Source organism: Suncus etruscus, chromosome 4 (genome assembly GCF_024139225.1).
Source record: "Suncus etruscus isolate mSunEtr1 chromosome 4, mSunEtr1.pri.cur, whole genome shotgun sequence".
NCBI lineage: Eukaryota > Metazoa > Chordata > Mammalia > Eulipotyphla > Soricidae > Suncus > Suncus etruscus.
This window is the reverse complement of record NC_064851.1, coordinates 152947616-152963811: the sequence shown is the minus strand read 5'-3', so window position 1 is coordinate 152963811 and position 16196 is coordinate 152947616. Positions and strand designations below refer to the sequence as shown.

Below are 16196 nucleotides of genomic sequence, written 5' to 3'. Positions count from 1 at the left end.
TTATGAATTGAGTTTACTGTCTTTGACTCTGCTGCAATGGTTTATTGCATATAACATTTTATAGTCTGGTCTCTAGGGTACTTTATGTAGATTATCACATTATCTGCAAATAATGGCTTGATTTACTTTTTTTCAAATCGTATTATTTTGATTTATTTCCTTTGCACAATTTTGTGGCAAGGACTTCCAAAATAATATGAAATAATAGTTCAAACAATGAACACCAGTGTCCTGTGCCTGATCCCACATGGAAGGTTTTCAGGTTTTTTTGGCACTGAAAATGACATTGGCGGTGAATTTGTTACAATAATCATTACCATCTTAGAGGATATCTCCCTATCTTTATAGATTTATTGTCAAGAGTGGGTGTAGAATTTTGTCAAAAAAAAACCTCCCTGTTCATTAACTGATTTTTATTTCATATGCTATTTTCCTTTTGTTGATATTATGTATTAAAATAATTTATTGAGGAATGCTGAGCTATCCCTGAGATTAATCCCATTTTATCAAGATGTATAATCCTTTTAATAAATTGTTCAATATAATTCTCTAAGATTCTGTAGAGACCTCTGTATCCATGCTTGTCATAGCTCCCAACTGGAAAATATTTAAATATATCTGCGACTTCTGAGTGCAGAGCCAGGAGTATGTTCTAAGCACCTCTGATGTGACCCCCCTCAAAAAAAAAAATAGTTGCCTTATGAATTTTACTGATCCCTTCATTTTATATACATATACTGATGACTTAAATTCTTTTGATCTACCTTAAGTATTATATCTTTTTTTTTTTTTTTTTTTTTTTTTTGGTTTTTGGGCCATACCCGGCGATGCTCAGGGGTTACTCCTGGCTGTATGCTCAGAAATAGCTCCTGGCAGGCACAGGGGACCATATGGACACCGGGATTTGAACCAGCCACCTTTGGTCCTGGATCGGCTGCTTGCAAGGCAAACACCGCTGTGCTATCTCTCCAGGCCCCTTAACCATTATATCTTTAAATCACTTTTGTTTGTTTGAATTCGATGTACTCTGCTACATGTATGGCCATCCCAGCTTTTTGATACTCTAAAATAAAATCCTTTCATTCTAAGGCTAAAGATATCAAGAAAATTAAAATGATTTCCATAAGTAAAAGCTGCATTTTGGTTGCTGATGCATCTTGCTACCTATGTCTTTTGATTGCTCAGTTCATTATTATTTAGAGAGATTACTGGTATAAAGAAGCATGTTGCTATTTTTCTATAAGGATTTATAATTGGTTTTTGCAGTGCAACAATTGATATAGACATGTCTCTCAGTACACACTGCAGAGTTGTTTGGATAAAAACTAATAACATCTATTGATGTTTGAGAAATGTTTTTACCATTTCCCCTCAATTCTGATTGACAATTTCTGGGATAGACAACTCGTGCTTGAAGGATATTTTTATTCAGCACTCTGAATTCCTTCATGGTTATAAAGTTTGATTTAAAAGATATGGTATAAAGTTTATGTAATCTGGTGAAGGGGGGTGTTCTTTTTTTTTTTTATATCTGAAACCCAACTACAAAAACATGTTTATAATCATGGTGACTTAAATAAAAATATTTTAGGGTCCGGGCGGGGTGCGCTGAGGTAAGGTGCCTGCCTTGCCTGCGCTTTTAGCCTAGGACGGACCGCGGTTCGATCCCCCGGCATCCCATATGGTCCCCATATGTTGCCAGGAGCAACTTCTGAGCGCATAGCCAGGATGTAACCCCTGAGCGTCCACATGGATGTGGCCCAAAAACCAAAAAAAAAAAAATAAAAATAAAAAAATAAAAATATTTTAAAAAACTCCTTTATTAAAAAAATGTTCCTTTGTATTTGAAGTGTGGCATCTCTCTTTTAGTCTTGTAGTCTCTAAGTAATCTATCTCTTTGGTTGTTGCCATTCTATTTTGATTGGGATTCACTGGACCTGGATCTGAGCAAGAGTTCTCTTTCCTCCTCAGAATGAAGTGTTTTGCTCTTATCTCTTCTAATATCCATTCTTTCTCTTTTTCTCTTTTTTCTCCTTCTGGAATTCCTATAATTTTCATATTGTTGCTCTTGCTATATTGTTCATTCAATATCATAAATTTTCTTTATTTTTTGTTTCCTGGGGCCACACTTGATGTGCTCTATAGGGTTTATATGGGATTTTAGACATTAAATCTGGGTTAGCCATTAGAAAGACAAATTCACTAATTGCTGTATTATCACTCCAGCCATCTATTCATATGTTAATATCTTTCCTACTACCTCTTCTTTATTATGCTGTGTATCTCTTGTCTTCAAGGTCAATGATTCAATTTTAGGTTTCTTTCATTCTGAAGTAGATGTCTGATAGTGAAGTCTTTAATTCCTTCAGTTTAGCTTCAATTAATTCTTCATTTTTTATATGAATCTTTCTTCGAGTTTATTGTAATTTTTGTTCCAGTGATTTCTTTAGTTCAGTGAGTGTCAAGAAGACTGTGGTGGTGCTGGAGCAGTGGCGCAAGCGGTAGGGCATTTGCCTTGCTCGTGCTAACCTAGGACAGACTGCAAGGTTCCATCCCATGATGTTCCATGTGGCCCCCCAAGCCAGAAGCAACTTCTGAGCACATAGCCAGGAGTAACCCCTGAGCATCATCGGTTGTGGCCCAAAAACAAAAAAACAAAAAAAAAAAAAAAAAGAGGACTGTGGTGATGTTAACCATGGGCAGCATAGAAAGCCTTCAAGATATACCTGAAGGCTTAACTGGATTTCTGTCCCTATCTGTTGAAGCAGCTAAATTCCTTTTTTATCACCCATTTTCCCCATTGCTTCAACAGTGCTATTGTGGAGTTTTGAGACCCACATGGTTTGAGACCCACATGATCTGGGAGTCCCATTCACAACTGCCAACTACTGTTTATGAGTTCTGATTTCTAGAAGCCACCACTGTCTTAGAAGATTTATCAGGAGGACATGTTAGGTGTCAAACTCCAAGCATGTGTGTTTTAGGGACCAACCAGAGTCATGGTGTAACCTCACAGACTCACAAAAGAAGCAGTATGAAAGGAACAAGGAGAGAAACTGGCACCGAATGCATACAAAGTATGGTTGGAGAGGATATGGTTGGTTTTAAGGTGGTGTGTGGGGAGAACCAGAAAACAGGCTCTCACCTACAGCTTAAGAAATTGAGGGCAACAGACATTTTGCTCCCTTGGGGGAGGGAGATGAGTATATTGGTGATGGGTTTGGTATTGGGATTATGTAAATGACAAACCATTAATAGCAGTATTCTTAACCACAGAATATCAATCAAAAATTATTTTTTTATCATTCTACATTTGCCCAAAGTGAAATAATGTAGTGGGTAGGGCAATTGCCTTATATGCAGCGGACCTAGGTTAAATACCTGGCATGCCAATGCTCTTCCAAGCTTACCAGGAGTGATCTGAATGCAGAAATAGGAGTATACTCTGAGCATAGCCAGATGTGGTCCCAAAGTCAGAAAATAAATTAATTCTGTGCTTATGAATTTTTTAAGACTTTAACTGTAGTATTATTCTAAAAGTAATAGACTCACTATATCTAGCTTCACCTGACAAAGGTTATTTTTGTTCTGAGCATGGTCTTATCCTCCTTTGTATACTGAAATTGTTATTTAAAAATAGTGGCTTTCAAAAGCAATAGAATCAAAAGACCCAAACTACAACAAGCTATACACAAAAGGGACCTGTTACACTAGCAGTCCAGGGGGCTAATGGGAGGCATGCTGGGAACAGTGGCAGAAGGAGGTCAACACTGGTGGTGGAAATTGTCTTAATTCATTGACACCATGTACCTTAAATATCTGTGAAAAACTTGTAATTCAAAAAAAAAGAAAGGGAAAATTTTAAAATTAAAAAAATTTGGTGACTTTAAGAAGAAGCTGGAACCATTTAGGAAGCTTCATCAGATATTTTATACTATTTAATGATGCTTAGGGAATATTAGTCATTATTTTAACTATCACTCCTGGCAGTGGTTGGGGCATAAGATGTTGGGAATTGAACCTGGATCAGTTTGTTCAAGACAAATGCCCTGCCCACTGCACAATCACTTTGTCTCCACAGGATGATTGAAAAAAAAAATCATTGAGATTCTGTGGTTTATAATACTGTTAATAATGGTTTCTCATTTACTAAAAAGAAAATAAAGAATCAATAGACAAAAAAAAACACATAGATTTAATGACAAAAACACAAACCAAACCAAAGGATTAGAAGAAAATTCTTCAAGGGTGTTATAAATCCATGCGCATATAGAAAAAGGTACATCACCATGTCATGAAAATGTAAAACAAAGTGAGAAAAGGCTCCACTTTCACAAAAAGATAATAGACTTTGTCTTGAATGTGAGAATTTGAAACTGTGATATATTGCCATACAGGAACCCCTCAAAAAATTAACAAAAAAATACTATGTAACCTAATTCTAGAATGTTGACCATACAAATAACTTGTCATGAATAATAAAAACATGATTGCATAGAGCCAGTGCTAAGTGAAGCCCAAGTTAAAATAAATAGAAAAGAATTCTGAAGAAATCTGGATACAGAGGTAAGACCATGGGCTGGTGGCAAGAGGGAGGAGATTCAGCAGCCTGATCAAGTTTCATCAAGGAAGCTCCTGAGCCAGGTAGGTCAGTCGCCCAGCAAATTAGGCAGCCTCAACTTAAACATATTTAGTACAGTGAGGAGAGCTCAGAGGGAGCAGGATGGCCATGGGCACTGGTAGCATAGGAGAGTCACTGACCTGATCAATTTCATCAGAGAAGTGTCCTACGTCAGCTCAGTGGCTTAGCTTCATTCCATGGCCACGGATTTCTTCTAGTCAGTAAGCCCCATTACATCATATAAAAACATCACTAAAGTACATAGGTCACAATAGGAAAGCAATGCAGAACCCCCTTTACCCTCGAAGATCCAACTGAATATCCAATATTCTGAATATCTGTCAACTATATAGCTTATGTGATAAAGAGAGGAATTGTTAAGGACATTCAAAGAACTCAAATAAGCAATAGAATGGACAGTAAGATTGAAGAGGATATGAGAAGAAATGAGAAAGCTTTAAATGGATATAACAGAAATTAAAAACTTGATAGGTGGGGACTGAGTAGTGGCACAAGTGGTAGGGCCTTTGCCTTGCACGCGTTTACCTAGGATTAACCGTGTTCAATATGGTCCCCCAAGCCAGGAGCGATTTCTGAGTGCATAGCTAGGAGTAACCCCTGAGAGTCACCAGGTGTGGCCCCCCCCCAAAAAAAAAAAAACTTGATAGGTGAAATGAAAACCTCATTAACATGTTTCACTAGTAGAATAACAGCTACTGAAGACAGAATCAGTGAGATGGAAGATGAGTAGCACAACATTTCCATATAACAGAAGTTTAAAAAGAGCCTTCAAATAAATGAAGATGAAAAATATACTTAAAACAACTGTGAAAACTCTTGAATGACATCAACAGCATCACAACAGTAGTGGGAGACTTCAACATTGCCTAAAACTTAACCATGATTTACACAAAATAGAAGTGAATTACAAACAGAAAAGGAAAAATAATTTTTAACACTTAAAAATAAAACAGCTCACTGATGAATAACCAGTGACTCAGATAAGATGACTGAGAAAAATAAAATATTTTTTAAAAAAGCTATGAGAATGAAGAAACAAATTTTGTGCTTTTGTGGGACTCAACAAATGCAGTTAAGAGGAAAATTTACAGCTTCGCAAGCATTCAAGAGGAAGGAAGAACTTGCATAAATTTTGGTACAAAATTATCTCTCTTATTGGTTGTATAAGAAATAATAGGACAAAAGAATATAAGACATCAAATAAAGGTATCAAGATTACCTGGAAGGTAGATTATAGAAATTATAAGGACAGGATAGAAGGGGAAAAAATTAAATGGAAAGTAAAAAGAGGTAAATGGGTGGTTACAGTGGTGGGATCAATGGCCTCATTAGTGGTGTACATTAGTGGTGTAAGGCGATATATAAGTTTATATCTAAACAGATATAAACTTTCATTAAATCATGAAACCCAAGCTACAGCAACCAGACTTAAAAGGTTCTTGCAAGAAGGTTGACTAGGAAATATAAGGGAACCTGGGGACATTGGTGATGGGAAGTTCACACTAGTGATACAATTGGTGTCAGAATATTTTATGTCTAAAATTCTATTGTGAAAAAGTTTGTAAAAAATCACTCTGTTAAGTACTACATAGCAATAGTAATAAAATTTCATGATACTGGAATAAGGACAGGTGATCAGATCAATGAAACGGAATTGATATTCCAGAGATAAACCTCAATGTATGGACAGTTAATATACAACAAAGGTGTGAAGAGCATAACATTGGGTAAGGAAAGCCCCTTAAATAAAAAGTGCTAGGAAAACAAATTAGCCATGTGAAAAAATTATTAAATTAGATCCTTATTTTATAACCTATACATAGGTTAATTTAAAATGTTAAAAGCTTAAATATTAAAAATGTAACTATTAAACACACTGACAAAAACCTAGGCAGAACTCTCAACTATACTGATAGCAGAGGAATCTTCAATGAAATAAACTGGCAAAGAAAATAAAAGCATAAATAAGCAATATGACTATGCAAAATTCAAAAGTATATTAAAGTAAGAGAAATGATTCCTAAAACAAAGATGCACCTCACTAATCAGGAAAAATGTTTGTATATCATACATGAAGCAGAGAACTAATTTTCAAGATGCTTAAATCACTAACAAAGATCAAAAAGAGTTAACTTCATCATAAAATGTGAAGAGTAGAATAACAGATACTTCCTCAAAGAAAACATACCATGACCAATAGGTATATTTTTAAAATGTTCCTCATCATTTATTATCAGGAAAATTACAATATAAATAATAATGAGATAACTTCTCATTCCAGTCAAATTGGCACATACTTAAAAAAATCAGAATCAGTGCCGGGGTTAATGTGGGTGGGGGAATAAACCCTCATTCATTATTGAGATGGATGCTGCATTTTCAATCTCTTTGGAAAAGAACATGGATACTTCTCAAAAAACTATAAATTCTGTTTACATATAATCCAGTAGTTTCACATCTCAGCTTCTATCCCTAGTATTCAAAAATAATATACCAAAAAACTTTTTTTGTGCCCTGTGCTTAATGCAGCACTAATAGCCAGTTATGGCTCTTTATAGCCATGATCTGGTAACAACCAAAGTGTTCAACAATAGATTATGAGATTAAGAAGTTTTGGTATACAATAAGATACCACTAATTGTAAGGATAGATAAAATCATGCAATTTTGTCTCATATATAAAACTAGGCTGTAAATGATTTATGAAGTAAATAAAACAAAAAATCAGGTAATAATTTCTCTAATGTCTGAATTTATAATAGACTAAAAAAATAAATGATCAAAAATAATAACTGGAAAATTAGTGTTCAGACCTATACTTACCTGAGTTGGTAAAGATGGCAAGCAGAAGGGATCTCTGGGACACTGTTAGAGAAAAGAAGGTACTCTGGTGGTACATGTGGTTTTGGAAAGATGTACTCATGAAAGTATTATATATCATTAAAAGTGGGGGGACATTAGGGTTAGAGTAATCGTACTTCTGGTAGGGTATTTTCATGTGGAAAATCCTGGTTTGATCCCCAAAACCACTGAGACTAGCAGGAATTACCCCTGCAGAACCAGGAGTTAGCCCTAAGCACCACCTAGTATGGGGTTTATGTGGGGACCAAAATTGCAAGTGCAAGCACGACTGGGGATGCAGAAAAAAAGGAATACTTACTCATTTTAATAGACTATAATCTGGTTTACCTTATGAAAAATTATGTGGAAACTTCAAAATTTTAAGAATATATCTTTCATATTGTCCTCCTTGGCATCAACCCACAAAAACTAAATATTAATCCATAAAGGTGCATACACACCTATACTTTTCACAGCATTATTAACAATAGTCAATATCTGAAACAATCCAAGAGACTAATAACAGATGAATAGATTAAAAAAACTGTGGTATATAAAATTAAACTCCAGATATTAAATGAATGCTTACAGTTCACTATAAGATGAATGAAAATGGAGGGCATCATGCTAGGTAAAGTGGAAAGAAAAAGAAATACCAGATGCTCTTACTCAAAAATAAAATATTTAAAAAATTAAAACAAGTTACTTGATAATCAAAAGAAACAAATACTGACATTACCAACAGAAGAGTAAACTGACAATGAAGAGAAAGGTGGGACACCGGGAGAGAAAGACTTTAGAACTAGCTGTTAAGGGTTTTTGACACTTTGGTGGTAGGAATGATAAATAAAGCAAGTATAAAACAATCTAGCAACTATTGAAAACTATAGTATATCAATGAAAAATTAGCTTATTTTTTCAAAAGAAAAATAGAAATTGTACTTCTTACAATCAATATCAAAAGGCAGGAATATAAGATTAGTATATAATGTATATAATGACAATAATAACACCAGCAAAAGTTATTATAAGACATTTTAAAACCCATTAGTAATTCTAGGTGGTTTTACATAATACATATATATTTATAAATATATAACAAATATACATATATATCAAAATATTTGATCCTCAACAGAATTCTGAGACACAGTATTACTAAAATCTATCTAAATATGAGAAAACCAAAACCAAAGCCAATAAGAACAACTTAATCACATATTTCATAAGTTACAAGTTCAAAATTCAAACTCAAAAATCGGGCAACCAAGTTACAATTCCTACTTGTAAGTACTATTCCTTTTCTGCAATTTTTCATAATTTCCTTCTATGACTCTAAATGGAAGCTAATAATACTATATCTCAACTAATTGAATAATTTTTCTCTCCTAACTTAATGAAATCTGTTCAATTTAACTAGTCACCAGAACAATCACTCTAAAATGAACTCAGAAATATAGTATGTAAGTCATTGGCAGTTCTAGATCACTTCAAGTCAGTTCTTGCTTTGAAATATTCTCAGCTACAGAGATAGAATAAAATTCAGTGGTACTTCATATCTGTTATCCAAAGGACAATTATAGAGAAATACTTACTAGTATCTGGAGTTTTCTCTTCAGATTTGCCAAATAAAAATTCATATTTGGCTTTAGCAACACTCTGGGAATGGGTTGATGAATTGCTGGCCCAAACAAATGTTTCTGCCTGCAAAATTAGAAGAAAACAAAAATACTATTAAAGTATGTCACAAAGCAAATATCAAAATATTAGGTAAGCAATGATGACAAAGTTACTTCCTACAATACTATAAAAATATTAAAAATGAGACTTCGAGACCAGAGAAATAGTATAACAAATAGCATATAAACCTTAAACATGGATGACCCAGCACTCCAGCAGTAACTCCTGAGGCTGCCAGGAATGATTTCTGGGTGCAGAGCCAGAAGTAAACCCTAAGTACCCCCAGGTACTTAGTTCAAACTCAGAAATAATAACAAATAAAAATAAAGCATAAAATGATAACATAATTACATTTGCTTACAATATAAAGCATGAAATTGATAGGGAAATATAAAACATATAAAAATTTGGGTTGACTGAGAATTATGGTAGGTTTTTCACTTAAGTCTATTTCAGTTCTCTACACTTATAGAACTTTGTTTAATATTTAAATGTATCACCTTCCAAGCAATTGTCATTACCGAAAGTCCCTGGGGAAAATATTGCTATGAATGGGTTATGCTAAACTATACTAAGGTAAAGAACTTTTCACCAAAACAATCTACATTTGTACATAATCAGGAATCACAATCTACCAAAAAGGGCTTAGAAGAAAGTGTAAGTAATTCATCTAAATTAATTGTCCTAAATTTGAATATCCATCCTGTGTCCCCCTTGGAATTCCTAAAAGTTCCTTATTTGAAATAAAAACTATAAAACTGACCATGAAAATGGTTCCTATCAAGATTGCAAGTTCTAATTACCTTTCTACTAAAAAGTCAGTAATGCCTTCTTTCAGAACCAAGACTAGTTAGTAGCAAGTGAAAACAAACAGAAATTTGCCTTTATGCAGTCAGAGACATTCTCCTGCCTCTTCACTCTGAATCTAAAAATTAACCAGGATTCACACATACCCCACACTGTTTCTACCCTGTAATTATGAGGCATGATCTTGTCTCATGCCAGGGTAGTAATTCTCTTTACAGGAGACAGCATGAAGGGTTTCAGCAGCAACAAGATGATACTTCAAAGAGGAAATCATCAAGACTTCTATGACATCCTCTACAGCAGTAATAATTGACAGTAGTGAGGAGAAAACAAGTTATGATTAATTCCACCAACCCATTACAGACTGCTTCAGTGAATAGGTCTTCTTTATTCTTCAATACCAATATTAAAGAGATAGCCCCAACAATTTTACGACACCAATTTCTTCAAACAACCCTTAGGATCATTTCATGTCAAAAGAAGATGAAAACTTGTCTTTTGCTTAATAGCCAGCTACAAGTTGTTACTTATTGTTTTCCCCAACAGAAGGGAAAACGTTTTGATATGCTGATGGGTCTTCAGGATAGTAAGAACTATATAAATTATAAAAATATAATAAACTTATTATCCTATGTTTGTTTATGTAGGGTGCTAGGAAAGATTCCTTGAGAAGATAATAAATGAACAGAAGCTGGAGAATAAAACATTCATCTAAAGCAAAAGAAGGTTATTAATAACAAGGATCTTAATGTATGAAATGACTAGACTGTCCAAACAACTAAAAAGAGGGCAATTTGGTCACAAAACAGTAAGATATAGAGGTAGAGTTCACAAAAAAGGATTTATGAGAATGCACTAAAATGGTTCCAAACTGATAGTTGAAACTCTGGACAAGAAACTGGTGCTGGGCCTCAGTGATAATTGTTTCCAGGACATACACTGTTTTAATACAATATTATATTATATTAAATCAGATCAATCTATGAGGTAGAAATTGTATCATTCCAGGCTCATAGGTAAAGAAAAGGTAGAAACATGCCAGTAAGTAATTTGTCCAAAATTATACAACTGTTAAATTATAAATCGTATGTTAAAATTCCAAATGTAAAACACATTACCTAGAGGATTACCCCCCAGAAATCTGACTTGAGCAACTGAGAATGTGAATTGAGATAAGCATGAATAGAGAGATAATGTTATTAATATTGCATTTCATCACGTGATCAAAAGCCAATATTATGCCAATTTTTCCAAAAAATGAACTGCAACTATCACATGAGTATAACACTGTCATTATTACTGTAAAAGCAAGATGTGACAATTAGATGGTGGCAGCAATTGTGCTAATAACACATAGATGACTTCCTTTGTTTGAGAATCCTAAGTTTCAGTTAAAACAACAAAGCATTTATAAAATTTATTTTTATTGAGATTCTGTCGTTTACAATGTTAATAATGGTTCCTCATGCACAAAATCCCATTGTACATCTATCACCACTGTACCCACATCTCTCCCTCAAGAACCCAATGCCCTTCCATTTCAAATCCTCCACACTCCCACAGATTACTCCCCCCCCACCGCGCCCCATCTTAACAGTACTAGCTCAGTGGTGTGAATCAGTTCTTTCACTGTGCTTCCTTTGAAACTTTTTTGTTACTTTACTGGGTCTCTTTAGTCCCACAATATGACAGAGAACAACAACAACAACAAAAAGTTGTAAAGAACTATAACAGGCCAGTGTAATAATAGAGAGGTTAGGAAACAGCAATTCTGCCTTGCACATGACAGACCTGGGTTGATTCTCAGCATCCCATATGACTCCCTGAGCCTGTTAGGAGGGATACTTAAGCGCAGAGTCGAAAGTAATCCCTGGACACCACAAAGTATGGTCCCAAAAACCAACACCTCCAGAAAAGAAAAAAACATTCTATTCTTAGGATGCCAGAAAATAAGAAAAGATACCACAGACAAAGCAACCAACTTTAAGAAATTTCAACAAGAAATTTTATCAGAGAGCCTTCTGAGAAATTTCTCAAAAGAAAGGTTCTTTTAAGGGTTAAAGAAAGAAATGTGCTATGTGGAGAGGGAAAGAAAGGAAGGAAGGAAGGAAGGAAGGAAGGAAGGAAGGAAGGAAGGAAGGAAGGAAGGAAGGAAGGAAGGAAGGAAGGAAGGAAGGAAGGAAGGAAGGAAGGAAGGAAGGAAGGAAGGAAGGAAGGAAGGAAGGAAGGAAGGAAGGAAGGAAGGAAGGAAGGAAGGAAGGAAGGAAGGAAGGAAGGAAGGAAGGAAGGAAGGAAGGAAGGAAAGATTCCTTCTCTGCAGGATTGTTAAGAGCCACATTTACATTAATGGACTGACTACATGCTTTGCAAGCAGAAGGCTAGGGTTAGATCCTCATCACCCACGTTGTCCTCCAGAACCTCTAAGAACTTAATCAAAATTAGTTAAGTTCACATTAAATAACAATCACTACAAATAGTGAAGCACTATTATCTCTGTTTTAAAATGTTAGTTCTCAAAACCACCACTAAATTTTATAATTATTTAAAATGTACACATATTACTATATTACATTACTACATAATATGTACATTGCTATGTTAAAATGTACTATAGTATATATTGGTAGCCAAAATGTACTTCACTATACTCTGGGACCAAGAGTGTTCTAGACAAGGACTCTAAAACCACAAAATCCAAACTTTAACAACCTGTTAAGAGGGCAAGTGGGAGGGGGAAGGAGGAGCAGGGTGGAATTTGGCACATTGGGGAAGAAAGGTTAACACTGATGGTGGGATTGATGCTAAAACATTCTATGCCTAAAACTCAACTTTTTAAATTATGGTGCTTCAATTAAAATAAATAAATAAATAAATAAATAAATAAATAAATAAATAAATAAATAAGAGATGCCATTCTCACAAGTAATGCAAAGCTTTAACAAACTATTAATAAGTTAATAACTGGGTCCAGAGAGATAGTTTGAATGGCCTTGCATTTATAAGAGCCTGAATTCAATTCTTAGCACTGCATGTCTGATGAAACCATCAGCTATTACCCTAGAAGCCTTCAGCAATGTCAACTCTGAGCTGTACTGCATTGTTAGGCTGATCACTGGGCCACCTGGCCTGCACATTCAGTCTAAGAATTGCCAGTAGTTCCTACACTCCAGAAAACCCAATAAAAAGTGGGAGGAAGAAGACAATAAGATACAAAAAAGATTGAGACACTGGTCTAGAGTACGGGCTCTCATATCATTTGTTCCTGGCCTTTTAGAGGCTTAGATAATTAGTTATGTGTATGATGTTCAGACTTCTATATAAATTAAGTTCAAACACACCACTACATATTTAATAAATAAACTGAAAATATCAAAGAAAGGGTGCATAGCAAGATAAGCATAACTTTTATAAAATTCCAAGATCCATTAAACGTATTTTTGGCAATGAATCTATGCCCAAATGTGTTGGAGTAGGGTAGAGATGCTAAGTGTTTGTCTTGTATTCAGTCAGGGTTCTAATTCTTAAACAACATATAGTGCTAGGCATAATCTGAGTGCAAAACCAGGAGAAAGCCCTAAGCATAGCCAGGTGTGTCCCAAACTGCATACAATAATCCTTTGGCCTAATGAGCATTATATTTAAATTATATTTTGTTAGAAATATTTTAATTTAATAGAGTTTATGATTATTGAATCATAAACTGAAATACTTGATCTGAAAATTTGCAATTTCCAACAATTTACCAAGTTGAAATTGGTGCAAGGACAAAAATGTATGAATCACAGCTTCACATCAAGTTTTGATTTCCACTGATATATCTTCTTAGTATGCCAAAGGTTATAAGTCTTCAGCCTATCTCTAATAGTATCGAAGCTATTTGAAGATTTGTATTTAAAATAATCAACTTGATGAAGGGCCTAACTGACTTAGCACTACTACTTTGTTCCGTATTATTAATTGGTAATACATATTTTGTTTTATCACAGTATTTTTGAAAGATAAACCCTACTAATAATATGGCATGTAAAGTAGCATTAGCAAATAAACCATCGATCTCAGCTGACACTGGCACTTCAGCTGTTACTGATATGTTTTCACATTTATCTCTATAGATTCCTTCTAATTGTAAAGCGCAATGGCTCTTCATATTTCCAAGAGTTCATTACAAATATGTAAGATAAGTTACATAAATAAAATTACAATAACATGATCATCAAAACAAATACATATAGTATGTTAAAGACACTAATCCAATATATAGTGGATGAGACCATTAAAATTTCAATTTTACAATTTGCAAAACTTCTAGTATTTTCAAAGAATTTTCACTTACACTATTCAACTCTCTAGATCCAACTGGTTATCATTTAGCTTTAGGAAAAAGGGTATTATTAATGTTACGTGAATTTCTTTAATTTTACCCAAAAAAAATGAAGAAAGGAGTAGAGAGCTATCAGCACCCTTAGACATTAAAGTAACTTTCTGGTGGTATGGGAAAGAAGAATGAGGCATAATAAGAAAGCCTAAATGCAAGTACAGAAAGGAGTGTCACACTCCTTACTTTTCATGCTTTCCATTTCAATGTTGAATGTTTGCTAGAGCTTTTGGTCAGAGCTGATTACTATGATTTATTTCATATTAGAGAAGAATTAAAATAAATACTGTGAAATATTTCACAACTCACTCAACACTAAGGATGGTAACATTCACACAGCACATGCATTACTGTCTAATCCCATCTGCTCCCACTACCTAGCAAAAATCATGTTAACAGGGGAGTACAGATGCCAAATCAATACAGTACAAGTTTTTCACTAAAGAAGATGAAAATACAAGTTAACATTTCATAAACTGAATTGTGTCCCCAAAATATTCTTAAAATAAAACCTTAACCTTCTAGATGTAACTATTTAGGGACTAGATCTTTAAAATGGTGATTACAACTAAGATAATGTAAGTTAGTCCTAGTTCAATGATATAATGATATCATTATTTTAAAAATATTATTTTTGTAATACAATACACACAAAGGAAAGACATATGAAGACAGAGAATGAAAGCAGTCATCAGCAAGCAAAGGAGAGTAGTCTCAAAAGAAACAATCTAGCTTGATATTGGACTTCTATATTTCAGATCCAGGAGCACATAACTTTTCTGTCAAGGCCACCTAGTCTGTGGTGCTTCACTATGGCAACCTAGCATAATGCAAAGGTAAAGCTAAAAACAGTGAAAACCAAAATGAAAATAGTAAAAGATGGCAGGTAACTTAAACCCTGCTAAAGAGTAACAAACAATCCAAGTCACAAAACAAACAAAAAAAAAACCTCACTATATTTGCTGAAAATACACCAGACTACTGGAAAAATACCATCTTCAGAGGGATAGACTAATAGATATATCAAAGACCATAAAAACATACCAGACAACTGAAAAAATACCATCTTCGTAGTGATAGACTGATAGATATATCAAAGACCATAAAAACTGTATCAACTTCATTCAGACATTCTAAGACTTCATTGATGTCTCCAATAAGAAACCTTGCTTTGGAGACTCAAAGTCTTTTTTTTTTTTGGTAGTTTTTGGGCCACACCCAGTGATGCTCAGGGGTTACTCCTGGTTATGTGCTCAGAAATCGCTCCTGGCTTGGGGGATCATATGGGACGCTGGGGTATCAAACTGCAGTTCGTCCGAGGCTAGCACAGGCAAGGCAGATGCCTTACTGCTTGTGCCACCGCTCTGGCCCGGAGACTCAAAGTTTTTATAAAAAAAAAAATAATTTGATACTCTCTGTATCAGTGACGAGAATAAACATTACCACATGGGAAAACAGGAATGCTATCCTCCAAAGAGTGGTGCAACTCTGAGTAATAGAAATATGTGACTACGTTCTGGAGATCAATGCAGTAATGATGGGCACCACCTAGAAAAGAGGGCTAAAAGAGGAAAATTCCCTATACTTGCTATCAGGAGTATCTAAAGACAGAGTCCTTTCTTCCTTCTTACTGTCAACTGTGAAGCCTAGAGGACTTGTAGTTTGAAAGGCAGATAGGAGAAGGAAAGGGAGGAAGACTATAGGAGAGGAAGACTGGCAGAGCTTGCTGAATAGTCTTCTTGGAAAACAATATAAAATTTCCTCCAAAAAACTAGAAATTGACCTTCCTTTTAACCCAGCAATACTGTTCCTTTGAATATTGTGTTTTCAGGTCAAAAATACAATGCAGAAA

At 34.7% G+C, this 16196-nt stretch overlaps 1 protein-coding gene across 1 annotated transcript in view; it reads right to left on the bottom strand.

Annotated features, from left to right (window-relative positions):
• PSD3 (pleckstrin and Sec7 domain containing 3) overlaps positions 1-16196 on the bottom strand; it is a 319295-nt gene that overhangs the window by 277950 nt on the left and 25149 nt on the right. Inside the window, 1 exon segment of the mRNA XM_049771803.1 lies at positions 9078-9186. Within this exon segment, the coding sequence (XP_049627760.1) occupies positions 9078-9186 (109 nt within the window).